At 38.0% G+C, this 20957-nt stretch overlaps 1 protein-coding gene across 8 annotated transcripts in view; it reads right to left on the reverse strand.

Moving 5' to 3' along the window:
- The window catches only part of ALCAM (activated leukocyte cell adhesion molecule), a 118194-nt gene that overhangs the window by 53084 nt on the left and 44153 nt on the right, over positions 1–20957 (reverse strand). Inside the window, exons 1-2 of one of the 8 annotated variants that reach the window (XM_083821346.1) lie at positions 10032–10066; positions 7802–7884 (exon numbers count right to left, since the gene is read on the reverse strand). The exons of 5 other annotated variants lie outside the window; for them this stretch is intronic. In XM_083821346.1, coding sequence (XP_083677472.1) covers positions 7802–7884; positions 10032–10051 — 103 coding nt within the window. In that variant the 5' untranslated portion in view covers positions 10052–10066. Of the gene's footprint in view, positions 1–7801; positions 7885–10031; positions 10087–20957 lie in introns of those variants that run through there. 2 more of the 8 variants (XM_083821350.1, XM_083821349.1) reach the window with 2 other exon arrangements.

A 20957-nucleotide genomic window follows, 5' to 3' on the forward strand; every position in this document is an offset into this window, starting at 1 on the left:
TGTATGCTTCTCAGCTATTGCAGTAAAAACAAACCAAAAAAATATGTAAAATTCCAGAAAGCATTGGCAATATAAGCAAAGAGCAACAAAATAATAGGAGAAAAGGGTCTTCTGCCTCCAAAATGACGTTCAGGCAATTCAGTGGGTGTAGCAGAATTGATGCATCAAGGCACAGTCCTAACTAATCTTACAGAAGCAATTCTAATTAGGCAGGAAATGAAGAATCGTCCCTTTCAAGCTGGCTGAAAGAACAGTGGATTGATTTAAATCAAATCACTGATTTTAATCATGGATTTAAATCAACCAAGCAGGACACCTTGATTTAACTCATCTACTTTAATCTTGTACTTTTTACTTTTTTCCTAATGAAAGCTCATTCATTTTGTTAAGATAACATCAAGAATTGTAAAAAGCACATATTTTATGTTAAAATGGATTAAAAAAAATGTATCCTCACTAAATGTTGATTATTTGTGATTACAAAACCTGAGCTAACATGAAGGTTGTTTTTGTTTTTTTCTTTGTTTCAGAGTTAAAAAGCATCACTTTTTAAAAAATCAATCACATTTGAAAGCTCATACAAGAACCACATTGAATGTTAATTATTTTAGAGACTGCAGAAGAATTAGGCCTTCATAAATATAAAAGATTTCAACTTAATTTTCTTCTAAAACCTTTCAGATAAAATGCTCCAAACCTACATCATCATAGACTTCTATTTGTGCTGAAGAACATTAGACTGCAGTGAAAGGTTATTTAATGAGGTTAATTTCATTATTCTCATACTAATGACCACATTATTTAAAGACACCTACCAATTGTATAAATCCCTACATTAGCCAGCAGCATCTTAAGAAATGTACAAGATACTACTGTGGCTTTCATTAATAAAAAAATAAAGAGGAAAGTGATAGTAGGATCACAATGCTGAATGTGAGAAACAAAACCAAATTAGATGCTACCTGGAAAAAAGAAAGCTTCACAACATAATGTGGGGAAAAATAACTCAAAACAAATGCCAACAGAAAGGGAGAGAACATATACTGAAGTATTCATGCTGGAAAAGACCCAGAGGTGACAAATGAGAGCAGAATGGATTTTGTGTGTTAGTACCAGTTGGTAATACAGCAGAAGGATGGGAAAAAACAAAGTATATTAACAAGAACAACAAAGACATTAAAAATCGTTTAAGGGATATTTCAGGAGAGTGAATTGACAAACACATTATATCTGGTATGCCCAATTGTCAACAGTGTACAGCTTTAGCGTTTCTTTCAAACTTGTTTCCTTTTCTTTCTTTTTCTTATAGAGCCTTGCCATAGACGAAAGTTATCCAAAAATACTCCTTTTCTACCATGGCACATTCAGACATAGTTGTCCATATGAAACTCAGCAAATCATATATGAAGTTACATGAGCTAAATGCAAGACAAAATACACAAAGCTCATAGCTGAGTAAAACCTCAATTTTATGTAGAAGTGAACAATTCTGACTGATTTTGTCAGGGAAAAATTCCCGATGAAAAAATATCAACTCTTTATCCTTGTGAGTTACTACTTAATTCTTTAGCAGAGTATTAAGGCTCTGCTAAAAATGAGCAAAGAAAAAACGGTGACACTTTATTCTTTACACACACACACCCCGCCGCCTTTGGTACGCATTCAAAGCTAGGGATTCAGAGCTGCTTATTTCCATGTCTTAAGCACCTTTCCTTACTCCTGTTAGCTCTGCAAAGCTTTGGCAGAAAGATGTGGAGCCTATCCGAAATCATTCACAGCAAAAGCAAAACTAAACAAAAACTTATGCTCCTCCAACCGAAAGGTTAAGCATGTTTGATTTGCTCAGCCATATTCTAACTCCTAAATCTCTGAGGATAATTTTTCCTCTTTTACTGACAATGTTTTTGAATAAGAAAGATTTACATTTGAATTTGAAACGTTAAGATAACTTTGCAGCACTTCCCTTACAAACTGCGGGAACCCAAGGCACAAAGTGGCAATCTGCTAAACAAAACAGATGCAGTGATTCGGCTGCATTTTTCCTTGACACACGGAAGAAAAAGAAGGACCTTTTAAACAACCCTCGAAAGCACACAAGTGATAAGAACAGTCAATCTAGAAGGAACATTCTGAAGAAAAAAAACAAGCTACAGTAGGTAAATGATGAAAATTTAACACAAAAAAAAAACAACTCTAGATTGTTGGCTTTTGGCATACGCTCATCAGATAACTTAAAGTACATCTTAAGCAGCAATGCAGAATTTCTTCTGCTACATAATTTCAGCTATTTATTTATTTATCACAGATATTTAGTTATTTAGCATATGGCTTCAGCTATTTAATATCATTTATTTGCCTGGGAGACGATTTTCTGAGGGCCAAGCTACACAATCCATGCACTAGCACAACTCCAGATAATGGAAGTTATCTACCTGCAGCTCCAAAAGCCTAACAAGAAACACAGCCGCAGTTTGGCTTGTTGGGTACCACCGCCTTGGAAGGTCAAGACTATGCAGAAGTGCAACAGAAAAGCTTTGCCACATTTAGGTCCATCTTTCACGTAACTAAACAACAAGGAAACTAAAAGATGATAAAGAAACACTCCCCAAAATCATTAGTAGGGCACTACCCAGTAGTTAAGGGAGAAAGTAGGGGCAACTAGAGGATAAAATAGGCTGGATTAACTCCTAGCAGAGACAGTATTTAAGTCCAGAAGTTTATTTTACACACTAACTCCCCTCCCCTGTATCCCTCTCCCCCAGTAGGATTAAACAGCGCCATCTAGCACAGACCAAACATGTTTTTCAACACTGGACTTGTTTACATTATCTTGCAAAGTTCATGTAATTTGGTGTGGAACACTGAACATAGGTTTCTCATCCCAACAGAGGAGGGGAAGAGGAAAGAAAAGCTCTCTTAACTTCAGCACTTTACTTTTTCCAGTCTTCACACCTGCATCTTTTAAAGTTACTTGTTTAACTGAAAGTAAATACTAGATGCATTTAGAAACTTGAAAAAAGTACTAGCTATCCTAAAAGAGCATCCATAAATTATACCATTACAGCAGGACAACAAAACTGGTTCTAATGCTATTTCTCAGGGCACTTAAGACACCTCATCATACACACATTTACCACACACAAGAAAAAAAAACACGCACATCCCATATGAACCTCAGCATGTACAAGCTCCTCTGGCACAAGAATGCACTGTCTTACAGTTAATAAATGCATCCTTAAATCACAGAATCATAGAATCCTAGAATCATTAAGGTTGGAAAAGACCTCCAAGATCATCTGGTCCAACCATCCCGCTACCACCAACGTCACCCACTAAACCATGTCCCACCTTTCCTTGAACACCCCCAGGGGTGGTGATTTCACAGATTTCACAGATTTCTCTAGGTTGGAAGAGACCTCAAGATCATCGAGTCCAACCTCCGACCTAACACTAAGTACTCCACTAAACCATATCCCTAAGCTCTACATCTAAACGTCTTTTAAAGACCTCCAGGGATGGTGACTCCACCACCTCCCTGGGCAGCCCGTTCCAATGCTTAATAACCCTTTCGGTAAAGAAGTACTTCCTAACATCCAACCTAAAACTCCCCTGTCGCAACTTTAGCCCATTCCCCCTCGTCCTGTCACTAGGCACGTGGGAGAATAGACCAACCCCCACCTCTCTACAGCCTCCTTTCAGGTAACTGTAGAGAGCGATGAGGTCGCCCCTGAGCCTCCTCTTCTCCAGGCTGAACAAGCCCAGAGAAGATGCCACCATGTGCTTGTTTTTGAAAAATCACTAAGCTTGTTAAATTTATCTACTAAAGAGGAAAAATATCAAACCTTTTGGTAACCAATAAACCCCCAAAATGTAAAGGACATCTAATTAGTAATATTAGTAAAATAGTAGCTATTCTTGCTGGTTTTGTCATACCAAGCTGCATACCCTTACTCCTGTAGTCTGTGCAAGCAGAGGACAGCCTTCAGGTATCTCCTGTTTTCCATCACAGTCAGAACTGCTGTGTGTAGTTACTTATCATAGCGGAAACACATGCTTTGGAATAATTACTTAAAAAAGTACAGACTAAGTACCTTACTCTGTACTTTTCACTAGAGAGGACTTTGCAAATTAATTCAAAGCATAGAAGCTACTGATAAGATAAATGACGGACCTCTCCGCTTTCTCTTGGGAAGGACACTTGCTATTCGCTGACGCACCTACTTTTAAGCCTCTTCCTTACTTCTATTAATCTACCAAAGAAATAAACCCTCCCTAGTCTTCTGGATACAGCCACGGAGAAGTGTCTTTTGGCTCTGTCACATGCAATGCGGCAATACCCTAAGGACAGCTAGCACTCCTATGAGTCTCTTTTCTACCTAACGTCACACCGTAGTTTAAGTGAAGAACACATTTACACTGGTATGTTCAGCGCTTTGGCTTCTCAATCCAAGGTAAATTACTTTTCAAAGAGTCTATACGGTTATGCATTAAAACCTGAAGCCAACAACAACAACTTCTGAATAGCTCTCTTAGAATTATGGTTCGTTGCCTTAATTTCTGGTTTGTCTTTCACTGAACACAGAACGCATCATTTCTTGTCTTAATTGTTTGTGGAGGATACGCGATCTTAAATAATTTACACCCTCCTGTGATAACTGTTGCTTTTAAACAAGCATATAAGATTATTTCCATTTATAACTTGTTTTGCTGGTTTAAAAAAAAAATCCAGATAAAAGAAGCTGCATAAATGTGAAGTTATATTAAAGCACTCATGACTCCTAACTGGAAATAAAAATACCATAAGAAAATTCAAGTAGAGCTTATTAGCATTAGACTGAATATTTTAGGCCAAATGCTAGGTCTCTCACAGTTTCTTTTTGCCTAAAGTAAAAAATATTTTGTTATAAAGTTTACTCATTCACTTTTAAAACAAATGTATGACTAATCTTTTTTTTCAGATATTGAAATTCTACCAATCGTCTCACTGGATTGATAACTTTAAAATCTGATATAAAACCAGAGCCCTTGGAGCCAACAAATCTGATTTTAAAATAAAGTTACACTGCAAATAATAAATTAAACATTTAATGGATATATTATATATAATAATATATAATATACTGGAAAGCTTTAAATACACATGCCATTAGGTGTAGTCTTCCATCCCTGGCTACAAAATATCATAAGCTTACTACCCTGAAAAAAAGAAGTGTTGGAAAGATTGAAAATTTAAATTTTGTCATATTTTGTAAGTACCTTGACATCCTTACTCTTAGGCTGGAAACCTAACAGCACTTGTGTGTTCTGTAACTCGCTTTCTCCATTGCTGAAAAACTAAGTTTGATTGAGACCTTTCCCCTTCCTGCCTCTCCAGCCCCATCTGAAACAACAGGATGCAATTCAGCTCCTCCAAGGCAACAAGTCTGGCAAGTGGAAACTGATTTACAAAGGACTTTATGCAATTCTGCAGAACCCTGCGTCTAACTAAACAGAGGCCTATAAAAATGTCAGAGCTTTGATCGATTAGGATTCAGTCTCCGCATTATTCCTTCAGCTACACATTCCTGCAAGATTTCATGAGAGGGGGAATAATATAGTATGAAAGATTCAAAACACTGGACAAAGATGGGACTCATCCAAATATCATGAATTTGCTGTATGCCCTCTACTGAAAAAAAATAAAAATTAAAATAAACCTCCATAGTTTAGATAGAGATTTTACTGTCAGGAAAGAGAAAGGGGGTTACAGTAGAATATGCACGTACCTGCACACCTGTTTATGTATATGTACAATCATACTGTAAAAATGAACCAATTTCACTGGGAAATTTCCTATCTCACACTCGTGTGATACTGACGCTCCAAATACAACAAATAATAAAAAATAGCAGGCCAGTGAACTCATTACCATTTCTTCAGATTCCAGCCTGCAAGTTCCTCCTCTTTAAATGCATGAACAGAAGATGAAACATTATAGCTGTGGCTTGGGCTCTCTCTCAGCTGCAGCTGCATACATCACCAAAATCTAAGAGTTATTCCAGATTCCTATTAGAGCAATTGAGATCAAAATGTGGCTCTATGTTCTGAATTTTGTCATGTACATTTTTAAAATCAGAGTGGAAAATTTGAATTCGTTATGGTCACTGAAACAAAACATCAAAAGCAAATTATTTCAAATCCATCTATCCTCTTTCCTCTTTCTCTGCTCAAGCCAGTGCCAGCCATTGAACCCTCTACAGCATTATCTTCCACGCTGCCTTTACATTAATTCTCTTAAACTCACCAGCCAGTTTTCTCATAAAGCAGGGGGAAAGAGTTTATGTAAACTGAACACCTTAATTTGAATGATTTACTGCTAGGAAAATTATATGTTCTATTTCTAGAGTAACAAAGAAAGCCACAACCAAGCAATGAGTATTACAGAAAGGAAGGACTTTTGACTAAAGATCTAGACAAGAACACTTGTATTCTTGTTCTGCCACAGAACTTGGGGCAAATTGCATTCTTTTTTTTTTTTTTTTTAACTATACCAACTCTGTAGTATTTTGTGACTAAATAGTAATATGCTCTGTAGAAAAGTCATTATTTTGTTGGTACAGTAGAATGACCCAGCACTCAACTACTGACAGGCAGTTCAGGTTTTCATGCAGTATCTAGTTTTAAACTCTGCTAGGTTAAGTACTGAGACTGCACACTCAATAGATGATGACAAACAGCGCTCTGGCATAAAGGCAAATGCTTGTTTTTAATTAGCCTAAAACAATTAACATATATTCTGTATCATTAGAGTTCCAACACGAAGGGCACCATAAAACCAACTCACAATAAACCATCCATAAAGTAGTCCCAAGCCAACATACTGAAAACAACACACTGCCAAAATTACAAACTGAGCAGTAGCAGAAGAATGGTGACACCCACAGGGAAGCTCCCAGACAGGGACTCTCTTCACTACATTTGAGAAAAATAACTTTTCAATTGCTATGGCTTGGTACATCTACCTGATGTAGTCACCTGTGTCTATGCTCACAGTTTTTCCTACCTACAGAAGTTTTGGTTGACCAGACACCATATAGAATTAAACATTATTAAGCTAGATAATGAAAAATCTAATGAATAAATAAATAAAAAATCCTAAGTATTTTATAATCAGATTTAGGCAAACCGACAGACACAATCAATTCTAATTTACAGCGAGTGAATTTCTAAAACACAGCTGAAACTCACAAAGATCATTCTGCCTTCACATGGCTCTTTGCTTACAGTGTTAAGGAGTAGTCATGGCTAATCCAGGTGTCAAAGTTAAAAGATGGAAGCTGGACAGCAGTTTTCCTGTCCAACATTTTCCTCACATGTATCTAGTCCACTTATATTCATCGGCATTTGAGTGCTGGTTTTTACCTACAGATCATGAAGAAGGTTGGACATATCGTGCAACACCCTTGAACATACATTGAACCCTCAGATGGGCTGTTTTTAAGACAAAATGTCCACCTAAACATATGCAATTCATAACTTGCTAATGCCCACATGCTTTGGCTACCAAAATAAAATGCATAAACAAATGCATCTTTTGCCTAAAGGTTTCTCCTGTCTTCACCAAACAACTCACACAATTATCTCTGTTCAGCCCCTTTCTAATTAATGAATTACTTGTTTCACATCAAACTGAAAGACATATATAAGTGATTTTGTTGGCTTTTGACAAAACAGGCCAACAAAAGTAAGGTTTAAGACAGAACAATGTAGGAAGAAATGTCAGAGATCCAGGTCCACCAAGGCACACCGTACTTTACCTAACCTTTTGTAATTGGACTACAGCACACGTGTTCCATTGGCCAATCTGTATTTCCACTGTAGGGAGACACTATGGGAACAGCTGACCTAGAGGAACCACAAAACATGATATTTAATCCAGCTCCTACGGATACTGCAAAATAACCTCCTGTTCATGCACAGCTAGTACAAAAATTCACCTATATCCAAAGAAAAATATGAAATTGGTCTGACAGTGACAACTCTGTGGGACTTTTTTCTTTTTATTTTTAATGACAAGGTAATATCATATAACTGGTAAATGAAAAATTATTTTTATATCTGTTTGGTTTATTTAAGTAATTCTCCAAGTCTTTCTGTATGCATTGTAAATTGAAATATGAATGTATAAATTGCTTGTGAGATTCTAACCTTTAGCTTTAATCTCAATTGCTAAAAACAACAAAACTGTTATAATTTGGTGTCCAACTGTGAAAATAAAAAGCTATTTTCTGTTCTGGAAGAACAAAACAGATTTTGCTTTCAGCTCATTCTTCATGAAATGTGAGGTGGGAAGAGGCAGCTTTAAACTGCTAGCTTGTAAGTGTCCCTTGGAATTGTGGCTACTTAGAAAATTAAACCCATAATATATTATATTACAAATGCAATTCTGTGTCTCGTAAGTATTACCCTCATGTTCTAAATGCAACTTTATTTGACTGGGCTGCCTGTCACAACACTAAAGAAAGCAAGACTTCATAACATTTCTTCTATCACACATTGATCAGTGCTTCTACCAACTCATTGCTATTCCACTTATACATAAAATCACTGTGTGCAAATATCAGAATTACTCCTCTTCAGTGGCTTTTACATTTTCTCTTCAAAAATTATGTGACAGCAAAAAGCAGTCAGCAGAGTAAGCATTAAAACACACACATAATCTACTGGATTTTATAGAGATGTCAGCATATTTTTTATCCATTATTACAGATTTGCGATCTGTCATACCGCTCAGATAAAAGATATAACAATTTCCCTCTGCATTTCAAACGCTGGTGGTGCCACCACTTCTGCTATAGTGGCACAAAGCAGCCTGAAGACTCAGCCTCCACCATACCAGGCGCTACCCAAAGCCACCTTCTCCTCCTCACCTTCTACAGCCTCCCTGCCCTTGAAGTAGCCACAAGCAACTTTTTTCTGTTGGCTTGCTTATTTTAAGTGGCAAGAAGGTGCCTCTGAGGGAGAACGAAAGAGCAGGAAGAGAAAGAGGGAGGTGTGAGGTTTTCGAGGTGTCCAACAGAACAGATCCTAAGAGCAGTAACGATTTCATGCTTTCCTAGGTCTGACTTATACAAGCGATGCCTCCCTGCAACGTCTCCTGTTAGCAAACCCCCATGGATGCTGACACCACTGAGGGATGCTGAAAAATTAAGTACTGGGAAGGATAGACAACCTGCATCCTTTGGTGCAGGATGATCAACCATAAGCAAATCATTCAGCAGAAAACTCAGTGATGTATTGTTTTGCTTTACAGGTTTCAAAATTTACCACAGGCATCTGTGCTACTTGTAAGCCACATTTGTCTCAACTTTATGCTTTCAATCAGAAAAGGGTACTAAAAAAAAAAAAGGCAAAAACTACAGAACAGTTATCCACAATAATCCACAGATATATTTTGATTCAGTGAATCATTAACAAAATACATTTATAATCAGAGTCCTCAAAACACTAATTCAATCTCAGATGCATCTTTGTACAAACATGACAGCACGGCCATTAACATAAATTCAGAGAGTCACTGTTGCTTTTCTGGTGATCAAAGTGAGCTATAATGGGGAAATCTGACTTCTGAAGTTGCCCCTCAGTCACACCCTGGGAAGATATCCAGCTCAGCACTGCAAAGTTAAGCACGGCCAAATGCACAGCAACTTATGATTAGGCCTGTGCACAACATATCACCCACCAAGATCCAGCTGCAATCTTAAATGAAATTTTGCAATCTGGTGCAAACTCACAGATTCCTCTATTAATTACATTAAAATATTGTATATTTAGAAACAGAGAAAAAAAAAACAATCACGACTCAGAATATCGTAAGCTGCAAATCTCTAAATACACAAATAAACCATTTTTTTCATACTATCTACAGAAATCTCAGGTCCCTAGATAGACAGAAAACAAAATCTTTGAACACATCCAGAAATGACATTTTTGGAATCAAAACTTCTGAACAAGAAGGTGTAACAAGATATTAAAATATAACTTAACCTTACTTGTGGATTTCTTGCTCCATGGATTTAGGCCCATTGTCTGTGCAAACAATCCAAATAGAGCCAGCTGAGAAGCATGGGCCCTTCAGAGTATGTCAAACAGCCACATGTGTTGTAAATTAGGATCATTTTCCCCAGCTTTTGAAAGGTATCATCAGATAATTAGCCAGTCACTGCAGGTTCCCTGAGACAAGTTGTTGATATCCATAATCCCCCCTGCTTTCCTCACTCTTCAGTTTTTTACAGCAGAGAACTGTAGAGTGCCAACTGTTCCCTCTGACTGTGTACATTAAAAAAAAAAAAAAAGGTAAGGATATAACTCAGCCTATATTTCCCCAAATAAAAACTAATCTGGGTTAGATACATAACCATTTGGAAGGAACACGTTCTAGGACGTGAATGGAAAAAACACACAGGACGTTACTAATAGGCCTGACCCACTTGATTTTTTAGTAACATCAGTCTTCCAACGTAATCTCATTGAACTCTAAAAACAGAGCGTTATGAAGGTGAGCTGCATAAGCTTTTTTTCTTTTCTGTTAAACACGCCTGAAGTCCTCTCAATCACGTGAAACAGCCTTACAGTCCAAGGCCCATCAGAGAACTTTTAAAAGGAGCAAGGTAGTAAATTATTTCCTCGATCCCACTTAGCAGTATTTGTCGCATCTGCCAGGAGCTCCATTAATGCTCCCAGTGTTCCTTTGATTTTCCACTTGCTGCTTGCTAAATGCTAAGAGTAATATGCTTCTAAAATCTAACTCTTGCCAACTACAGAAGCAATGCTCCTAACTCTTCTGGTGTGCCTCACTCATCACTTCATCTTATACCAAGGTTTTTGCAAGAGGTGAAAATTAAAACAGAAATTAAAGCAGGGTTAAAAAGTCGTCTCAGTTTTATGACAACATGGAGATAATACCAATGAAAGAACAGCTCCACAGACTTGAGCAGAGCATCCTAGAGTCTTTGTATTCCAGGTGTCACTTGGTGCAAAAGAAAAGCCACCACATCATTTTTCAGCTGGAGACAGAAAGAAGAAGCTGAGCTTTTTACAATTATTGTGACACAGTGGCTACAGTACTCAAACACCTCTTTTGTGTTAGACTCCGGTCTACCTAAAGCTTGCTGACTTCAATCAACTTCAATGAGTGTTGGATTAGATCCACACCTGAGAATATAAGCAATTTAATTAAGGCTTTGTCAATCTCAAAAGTTTGCTCAAGAAGCAGTTGGTCATTAACTGAAGAGGACAGGTTGTTCTTTTAAACTTGCACGACTTTCCCTCCAGGACTAATACAAACATTTTAGGTCCTTAATTTACACTTAAGGTTAATCTGTGTTTTAACAATTTCCTAATTGGCTAAGATTCTTCAGATAATGGTGAAAACAGAAGCAAAACACAGCCTTGATTAACTGAAGGGCAAATTAACTTTTCATCTGAATCCTGGAAAACTAGAAAAAGAACAGTTGGGAGAAGCAGGAAAATTTCTCTCCCGAAGAGTAAGACAAGATCTGAAACACTAACTCTAAGCAGAACAAATAGCTACAGGAAAGGCACTTGGAAGTGAAAATTACAACAAATCAAGAGTGGAAGGCTCAAAGGGTGGTTCCATTAAGAAACTCAATGTCAGATTAAGACTACAGGGAAGAAAGAACTTCTGAATGTCAGTTTTGTTAAAATGAGTACTTTAAAAAAAAAAAAAAAAAGAAAGAAGAAGAAGGGAAAAAAAAAGAAAAAGAAAAAAAGAAGAGAAGGAAATGTGACCAAGTTGTGAAAGGCTTTTTCCCCCTGAACTATGCACCTGATTGCTAAAATAGCTGCTATTTGCACTTTAAGTAGTCACCTCTACAGAGTTTTTTTCCTGATTTTTTTTTTTTTGTCAGAGATGTTTAATGGGAAACCAGGATCACCATCTACTTGCTAGAAGAATTACACCAGTAGTAGAAGAGATGCCTAGACTGCCAGTCTCTAAAACCTGTGAGCAACAGCTGAGGCTGTGATTAACTATTCTGAAACTCATGCTGGGGAGAAAAAGGAATAGACTGTAGTCAAAAATGGAATTCAAGAACTTAATGCTTCATCATGAAAGAAATCAGTATCTAGTACATACGCAGACAGGACACAACCTATACCATCACGTATATGAAAGAATGTCTCACTTGATAGGTATGATAACCTACCACTGGCCACAGCATCTATTGAGTAACATTTCTTGTAACATGATCTGCAGTAAATCAAATGAAACATATCTCCAAAATAATTACGAAAAGAAAATTGCTGATTTACTATGTGAGTAAAAGCAATCTGGAGGCAATCTGAATTTTGCTTTTCTTGTTAATCAGGGTTCTTCTCATAAACATCACTGAAAGAAGCAGATAAAAAAATACCATTGATAAGAAAAATATCAGCAAGAAAGATGGAGAAGTGGAAGCAGCTGAGTAAGAATAGGTTAGATGGCAACACTTTTTTAACTGCAGTGAATGTGATTCAATACTCAACATTGGCAAAATTAACAGGTCACATGAAAAATCATTTCATGCTATAAAAAAAAATTCTAAGAACAATGAAAAAAAAAATTGAGAACCGCAATTTCTTATAATTCTATTAAGTCACTAAATACTTTGCGGTCCTTAAGCTTCCTAATCTGTAAAGAGACTTTTGGGTACTGTAAGACATTACAAAATTCTGTATCATGAAGTGTTATTTCATTATTGTTTTAGAAAAATTATCAAGACCACTACATTTAGTAAAAAATATGGTTTAAAGTTGGTTTTGTGAATGTTCTTATCTTTTAGCAGTGTCAGAATCTTTTTTTTTTAAGCATACAAATTATTTCCACTTCATGAATATTCTTTCTGGGGCTGTAAGAGTAACTATTTTCTACCACTATCTGAAGCATAAAGAAAATTTACAACAAAAATGCAGCTGAACACACTACCACTCTTGCCTTCTTTATCCAGGCTGTAAAACGGCCATTTTGACCCCTCAAGAACTGCTTTAAGCTACACCCTCAATTTTATCTCTTCAAAAAGCAAATATTTATCAGGGTTAATATTTTTCACTTCTTGGGAGCTAATAATGAAGAGTCTTCTGGATAGAGAATCATGCCCTATTTCTCATTACTGTGTGCAAACACTGTCTAGACAACTGGTTCAGATGTAGGTGGCCCTATGTGGTCAGAGAAATTTCCCACACTCACACTATTTGAGGAAAACACACCCAAAGCTAACAAAAGTCCTCCTTACAGAGAAGAACTACCCAGCAGATCAACACTTGCCACCAGTTCATGTCTACTCATGCAGCAAGCATCCTTAGCCATGTGATCAAGAGATTTGGGGTATTCTGGGAGGTCCACATAAATACATGAACTTTGCCCTGTTACACAGACACAATATTATAATATTCTGTAATATTACAATATTACAAAGCCTAAAAGACCATTCACAAATTTACCAAGTTTTGGTTCACGTGCCCATAAAGAAGCATCTTCATTTCTGTCTCGCTTATACAAATACTTGTGCTAGATTTTGTAGAATCACTTGCTCGCAAGCAGAAATGCTGAATACACAGCTACCGTATTTTCCAATTTTTGCAGATAAAAAGTAAAGGTTTCTAGTAAAAATGCTGACATGAACTTGCTGCAAGTGTTACTAATATCTTTAAAGTTACACAACTAGAAAAAAAGTACGCATTTGCAAAATCATTTAATAGATCAGTGTTGAGAGTATTACTTTTCATTGATAACGTAAGTGATGGATTTCTATTCTTCAAAGACCAGCAGATATTTTACAGACATTTAATACAGAAGAGAAAACCACACAGGCGTTTTACGCAGGCTGTGGTATTAAAACATATCAAAGCATTTAGAAGATATAACAAGGACACTAATTTATGAAACTTACACCATTTAAACATCTCTATATATTAATCTACATATAAAGGTTCTCCAGATATCTTAGTTTAAAAATATATAATTTGGAAACAAGTATTGTTATTACCATAAGCAACTAAGATACAAAAATGTCCAATGGTTTATGTTATTTGTTTAACTAGTTTAATAACTCCAATTAATAATAACTAGAATTAATAACACAACTGTGCTGTTAGCAAATATCAAGGAAATTTCCTAGTGTATCTCTGCAGCACTGCAGATTTCACCCTAACATTGCATAAACGTTGTAAAGTAAATGAGAAAAAAAACTGTTCGTGGTTTTAAGACGGCTACAATCAAGAACTTGCAAACAGCTGATTTTTGAAAGGAAAGTCTGTTCCTGCCAGGAAAAGAGGAGTAACTAAGCAAGTCCTTTCTCATCTTCACTGCTCTCTAACGGGAAAAAAGATGGTATCTTTTTCTCTCTGGTTCAGAGGAAGGACAAAGACAGATTCTGTTTCAAAGAAAAGAATCTCAAAATCCTCTCTCCTGTTTTGAGATGAGGGTTATCTGGGAACATTTTGACAAGATTAGCAATTTCAACAGAATAGTTTAACATTTATCTGTTTCTATCTACCACCCTAAGCAACACAATCATCCTTCCTCACTCGCCCTGTAGCACTGTAAATTACTCCACCTCATCTTTTACAGAGCTATTGACTCTTGGCAATTTCTTCCTGATCTGCTCTTCTTTTTCTGATCCAGATGATTTCTCAAACTTCCTCGCATTTCTTCAAATAAAGATCACCCTTTGCTGAATAACTGATTATGACCAAAGCCTGTCTCCCAAACTGGTGAACAGCTGAGGGAACTTGCTTTGGGACACAGCCAAGAAACTTCTGGTGTGGATGTTTAAATGCATTACCATCCCTCACACATTGATGTCTGACTGTAACAAACACTGTCTTGCAGAATGTGTTAACGTGACATCTGGACACATTTCTTTCGCTAGTGAATCAGTGTTACTTGCATCAGCATTCTCTGCCCTTTCGAAAACAAAAAACACCACTCAAGTTTTTTGCCTCCTCAGAATATCAGGATTATTGGAATAGATACCTGTCTATTTGGATTGATATCTCTCCGCTCTACTGAACAGGGAAATTAGCTGGTACCAATAGATTTGGGGGTTGCTGACAGGAATTTCATCTTCTCACATCTGCACTGACTGACTACTGTCACTGCTACAAACAGCCTGGTGACTTTTAATAACCAATATGTGACCCTTCACAGGGGAAAGTAAATACTGCCATTCTGTTTCTTTGGAGAGATCACAGAAGTAGTCAATAGAAATTATTCTTATTTCCTCCCATAAAAACATGGATAGCTTATATGACATCAACTCTGTTTAACGTGATGGTAGAGAATAATACGGATGGGATGAAAATGCATTTTACATGCCCTAACCTATGTCTGCATTTGCCTCTTACAAAGAAAGCAGTAACAATTGGGTAACAGTATTCAAGCATAAGCTATACCTCCATCTAAGAATCAAGGTTGGGCAAAAGCTGAGTTGGTGCACTTATATTAGCATATTGTATCAAATGCACTGGATATGTACTGTCTCCGGAGTTTTACTTCCTACTGCCCTATGTCTTTGTAGTCACTTCGTGGGAACCGCATTCAAGCCAAGAGCAAACAAATTCTTGCTATGAATGTTGTACTTTACATCCTTCTGCAGCATGAAAGCTGTCTCTGTAAGAAACATGACAGCAGACTGTACAGCTTTAGGGCTGTGACTTTACCCTGGCTGTCTTCCACAGTCACATTCAGAATATAACTTCAGTGGTTCATGTACAGCTTAAAAGCAGTTTCTCCCAGACGGATTTGATGCACAGAGAGGAGCTGGATCTCTCTTCGGTGTGTTGGACAAATCTCGAGTATATAACCGAAGTTAATCACTAAGGCCATCAGACTGGGATATGGTAGGTTTGCATAGCCTTTCATTTTTTACTGACTAGAAAACTGTTCTGTAGTCAATTCTTTATGATCATAAAAATCAAACATTTTATTTCAAAAGTAAGGTACGTGCTATTGAACATGAAATGAGAGCAAACAGACTGGAGGCCAATTCTGCCAATCTCCTGCCCTTCCACTGCAGTACTGGAGTGCTTAAGAAAGTCAGACGAGAGAAAAGACAGTACTCCTTAGGGACCTAGGACTTGGTTATCTTCCCTTTACCAAGAGCATTCCAGACTGACAGAAGATGTACTGATACAAAACAAAAACAAAAAAAAACACCACCAACAAAAAAAAACATTTCGGGGCAATTTCTGTTATTTAAGAGCACTGGTTGCTCACTGTCAAAAAGTGTCAAAAAGTAAATTAAGAAAAACACTGTATATTTACCAGCTCGCTAATACGAATTAATTTTCTCATGCAGTGACACGACCTGAGTGATCAACTCTCCAAAATCACAAAGGAACACATGCTGGTGAACTTCAAAGCCATAACCAATGCAGAAGCATGCACCCTCCCAACCCTGTCAAAGAGGAGACAGAGGAAAAGCATTAGCTGATCTGGTCACTGAAGAGTAAGAAACTACAGCTGGCTGGAAGGAGACTCTGCTCCCAGTCTTGCTTTCCAACATGCTTTACATCATATCGATCTACCTGCTGCCTCCTCTCTTGTCTGCAGATGAGCCCAGGCTATATTCCCTCACCTTAATGTTTTCAGAACTGGAGTGGGAAAGGCAAGCAAAACCAAACTCAAAACTTAATCTGGCCTCGTTCCCTCTTCCTCCTGCCTTTTGCCCTTCCCAAGCAACAAACGAGATGCTCTGAACAAAATGAAAGCCAGCAGGTTTCCTTTTGATGTCTTGGTTCCACCCAAGAAAAACACACACACACATATTCAAAGCAGAGGACAAGGACAGGGGTTTCACCTGATCCAGAAACTAGCTCTGGAAAGATTCATCTTGATTAATTACACCCTGCTTTGCAAGTCCAGCAGACAACATGACACATGTTACACTGTTTCCACCAATGCTGTAGAAAACAAATTAGCTGACAAAGGGGGAAAAATTGCTTTTTCATCTGTTTTCCTATTGAAATTAATTGCAAGAAGTGTACTAGCATACTGGAAAAATGCTGAAGGCAATAAAAAAATCTGCACATGTAGGGACCCCAACGTATTTGATTTATACTTCATACCATTTTATTTTTAAATAACAAAGGTTTGCCTTGTTTTGAATGAACTGATTTACAGGCATTTTTGCTACGTCCATGTAAACTAGCTACACCTGTATATGCTAGCTGCCTTTTCTATTTTTCAGGTACAGGAGTGGAACGAAATAGAAAAGTCAACTGTTTAACAGAGGTCTGAGCTTAGAGAGTGTGGATGTTCTATCCACCAGAGTAATGGACATGCAACCAAACACGGAATGGTAAGCGTCATACGAAACCACAGCTCAGTGTTTCTGTAGGGGGTCACTAGGCTGACAGGGAGAGAAACACTTCTGCAAATATCTCAGGTAACAGCTTGACAGCGGTGGGACCTGCGGCAGGAAAAGGAGGTGAGGCTGAAGGACCTTAGGAAATGCCAGGCTAATGTAGTGCAGTGAGGCCTATCTCTTGGCAGCCCACATAGCCCCAGCCCTTCCCATTCCCAAAGGAGCTCAAAAGGGAATAGAAGTGGTGACTCCGTATGTTTGAAGAAGTGGTGACTGTGTTTATGTTCCTGAAAACTGTTGAAGATGTTACTTAGCAGACTGAAATCCGTCAGGTGAAGGACCTGACCTCACTGCATTACTTCCATCAGTTATCAGGTCCTTTAACTTCACTCTGTTTTAAATGGAACAAGCCACTCATTGCTTTGTAAGCAGGCACAGTAAGTTAGCCCACAGTTTGTGAAATTTCATTTCAGAGAGCAGACATAACAAGACAACCCAGAATATTTAATTAACCTGTCTACACATTTACGATAAATTACATATTCTGAAGGCAAGGCTGGTATAAGGCTCTCTGGACTACATGTGTCCATGTGGCAATAAACTTACAGTTCCAAATTAGTTTTCCAACTTACACTGCTGAGCCCTTAACTAGGAAACGCATCTATAGGGCTACAAATCTGCACTGGGAAAATCTGGCTCTGGTTATTCAAAAGCTGCAGTTCAGCTTTGGCAGATGTTTATCAAAGAAGTACAACACTTGGTACCTCGTCTGAACCCGGATGAAAGTCAAATGTTGCAACTGAAATACACAACTTGTTCAAAGCAATACCCCTGAACAACAAGGTGAAAATTACTGGCACATTTAGAGAACACTATCATCTGTAGTGATCTACTGCAATTGCCAACAACTTCTCAGAAAGACTCTGAAGTAACAAAAGTTGCAGAACTGGGAATCTAACAACTGAGAAATTACAGATTCGCAAGTAAGACTTGTCAAGCTTTCCAGCACAGAGACTTTCAAGCTTTTTTGCCCAAAGAAAAGAAGTCCAAGAACAGAAGTCTCAGGTCACAAACAAAGAAAAAGAGACACCAAGGAACTTTTCAATGTTCTTTTCTTTTTTTTTTTTCCTCCTTAGAAGAACAAAACAAGACCTACCTAATAAACCTTATGCGTTTATTTCAACAAAACTACTTAGATGATCAATTTGTCAGTGAAAGTAAGGGCTTTTAACAACCACTCTAGACTAAAAACATCTAAAGGCATATACAGTTTTCCTTCTATTTATATTTACATACAGCATTTTTCGAGAGAGGTATAAAGAAGTCATGGCTGGCTAGGAGCAAAAACAAGATTATGTAAAATAGAGTATGCAAATACGTAAATTCACATGTAAAATAGCAGCTACACTGAAAAAAAAAGTCAACAATTTAATGCAATCAGCTGACAAAACACAACTGTCTCGTGTAGTATATTAGTATATACGGCATCTATGGGTTCTCTACTTTAAACAAATCAAGTGACCTGACGAAGTCAGGTCTGAAAATCTCATGGCTGAGAAATGGTTCCTGATAAATGGGGGGGATGGTGGGGAGGGGGGCTGATGCTGAACATCTGCCATTCACACTGAATGACCTTTTTATGAAAGTGGACTTATCTATATTGAAAACTCAAGAGTCACGTTACGGCTCTCTGCATACAGCATATCCTTGGAGGTTTGATTTCAAAAGCCAGACGTGGTATTGTATATTCACTGCTGACAAGGAGGCAGGCAGAGCACATTACATCGCTCTTCAAAGAGATGCTGAGTAGTAAACCGAATGCAGGAACCCCCCTGAAATGATCCGATAAATGATTTTTGTTAGTTAGTTTGGCACCAGTATGTCTGATATCTAACTCTGTGACACACAGTCTATCGAGTACATGGTATTAGATTCCTGATATTTTGTGTCAACACGAAACCTATGCTGTGACACATGCCTTTGTAGTAAAGTATGGGAGCAGAGAAAAGTCAGAGGGGAACACAATACACTTCCCAAACATGTAAGGAAATAACTGAATTGTACTGGTATTGTATGTTGCTAAAAGGCTGCCATTAGAGACAAAAAGTCACAATTCAGACTAGCAGCTCCAAGCATATCACATTGCGCTATCATTACCTAGTTTTCAAACACAATTTCCTATTCTACTAAATCCCCAAACCAGTGTTTCAAAAGATTCTTTCCTCCTCTTACAACACATCTGATGTAATTTTCACATATATTCAGCAACAAGACTATAAATGAAGGCAGGCAGAGAAAGGACTGTGTTGCTGAGATGAACCTATTTCACAGAATCACCACAGAGTAATTCCGGTCACTCAGGATCTCAGGAGGTCTCCAGCCCAGCTCCCTGCTCAAAGCAGGGTCAGCCACGAGATCAGATCAGGCTGCTCAAGGTTCATTCAGGCAGATCCTGAAATCCTCCAGGGACGGAGCCTGCACAATCTCTCTAGGCAGCCTGCTCCACTACTTTCTTTTCCATGCCAGTGAACTTGCCTGCTTTGCTGCCCCTTTTCAATTTATGACCAATATCTTTCATTCTCACCCCAGGAACCTTAGCACTGGGCCTAGATATCCTTTCAGTACCCTCCTCATGTGGTGGAGGCTGCTGCCAAGTGTGTCCAAAATCACCTCCAGGCCCAAGAAGTCCCACACCCTCAGCCTCCCCGCATGAAGCAGGTTCCCCACAGGAATCACTCTAGTTAATTGATGACTTTCTTGTGATGGCAGGCCCAAAACTGGATGCGGTTCTTCACATCTAAGGATTTACGTCTAAGGAGTACCAATTACAGGGAACAATCACTTGACGTGGTGCTGTTCTCCTGCTAATGCAGGCAAGGATATTGTTGGCCCTGATGGCACACAGCTGGTTTGTGGTCAGCTTGACCTTAGAGATCCTGATGAAAGCTAAGGGAAAGAAGGCTCTGAGGGTCTCATCCTTATGTGTCCACAGCCACTAAAGCACCTGCTCTGTGCAGGAACAGGTCCAGATTTTGCTTGTTTATTCTTTTACTGTTCATTCAGCAGCAGAAGACACTGCTCGTACAGGACAGAAGAGCAGAGGAACATGTCAGAAGAATGAGAACAGCCCTTTGCTACAGCAACGTTAGGCGAACATCAGCAGTGACTATCCCTGTGTTGTCTGCCCCCTGGGGGGAAAAAAAAAAAAGAGTAATTCTAAGTCTACTTCAGTATCAATTATATATTTCTAAGGTATTAAATCTGTGTAAATGATTGATCTGTGAAAAATGCATTTAAGCTGCCTCTAGACTTTAAAGTCTCTCACTGTTTGAATGATTTGTTTTAGCTATTTTGTGCAGTCATATACTTGGGAACATAAAAATTCAGGTATGAAGCTTCAATGGATGGCAGTGGTCACTGGATCCAGACTTATGGCAGTAATTACCCTTTCAGTGTCTTGAAATTAGCCCAAGTATTATAAGAATAATGTAATATGAACTTCCAGGCTAAGAAATATTTTGGTGTTGCAGCTTACTGCAAAGCCCAGGGAAACGAAGACTGAACTGAAAAATACTGTAATCAGTATTTCACCTCTTTTTACTTAGTTTATCT

Source organism: Anser anser, assembly GCF_964211835.1.
Source record: "Anser anser genome assembly, chromosome: 1".
Taxonomy (NCBI): Eukaryota; Metazoa; Chordata; class Aves; order Anseriformes; family Anatidae; genus Anser; species Anser anser.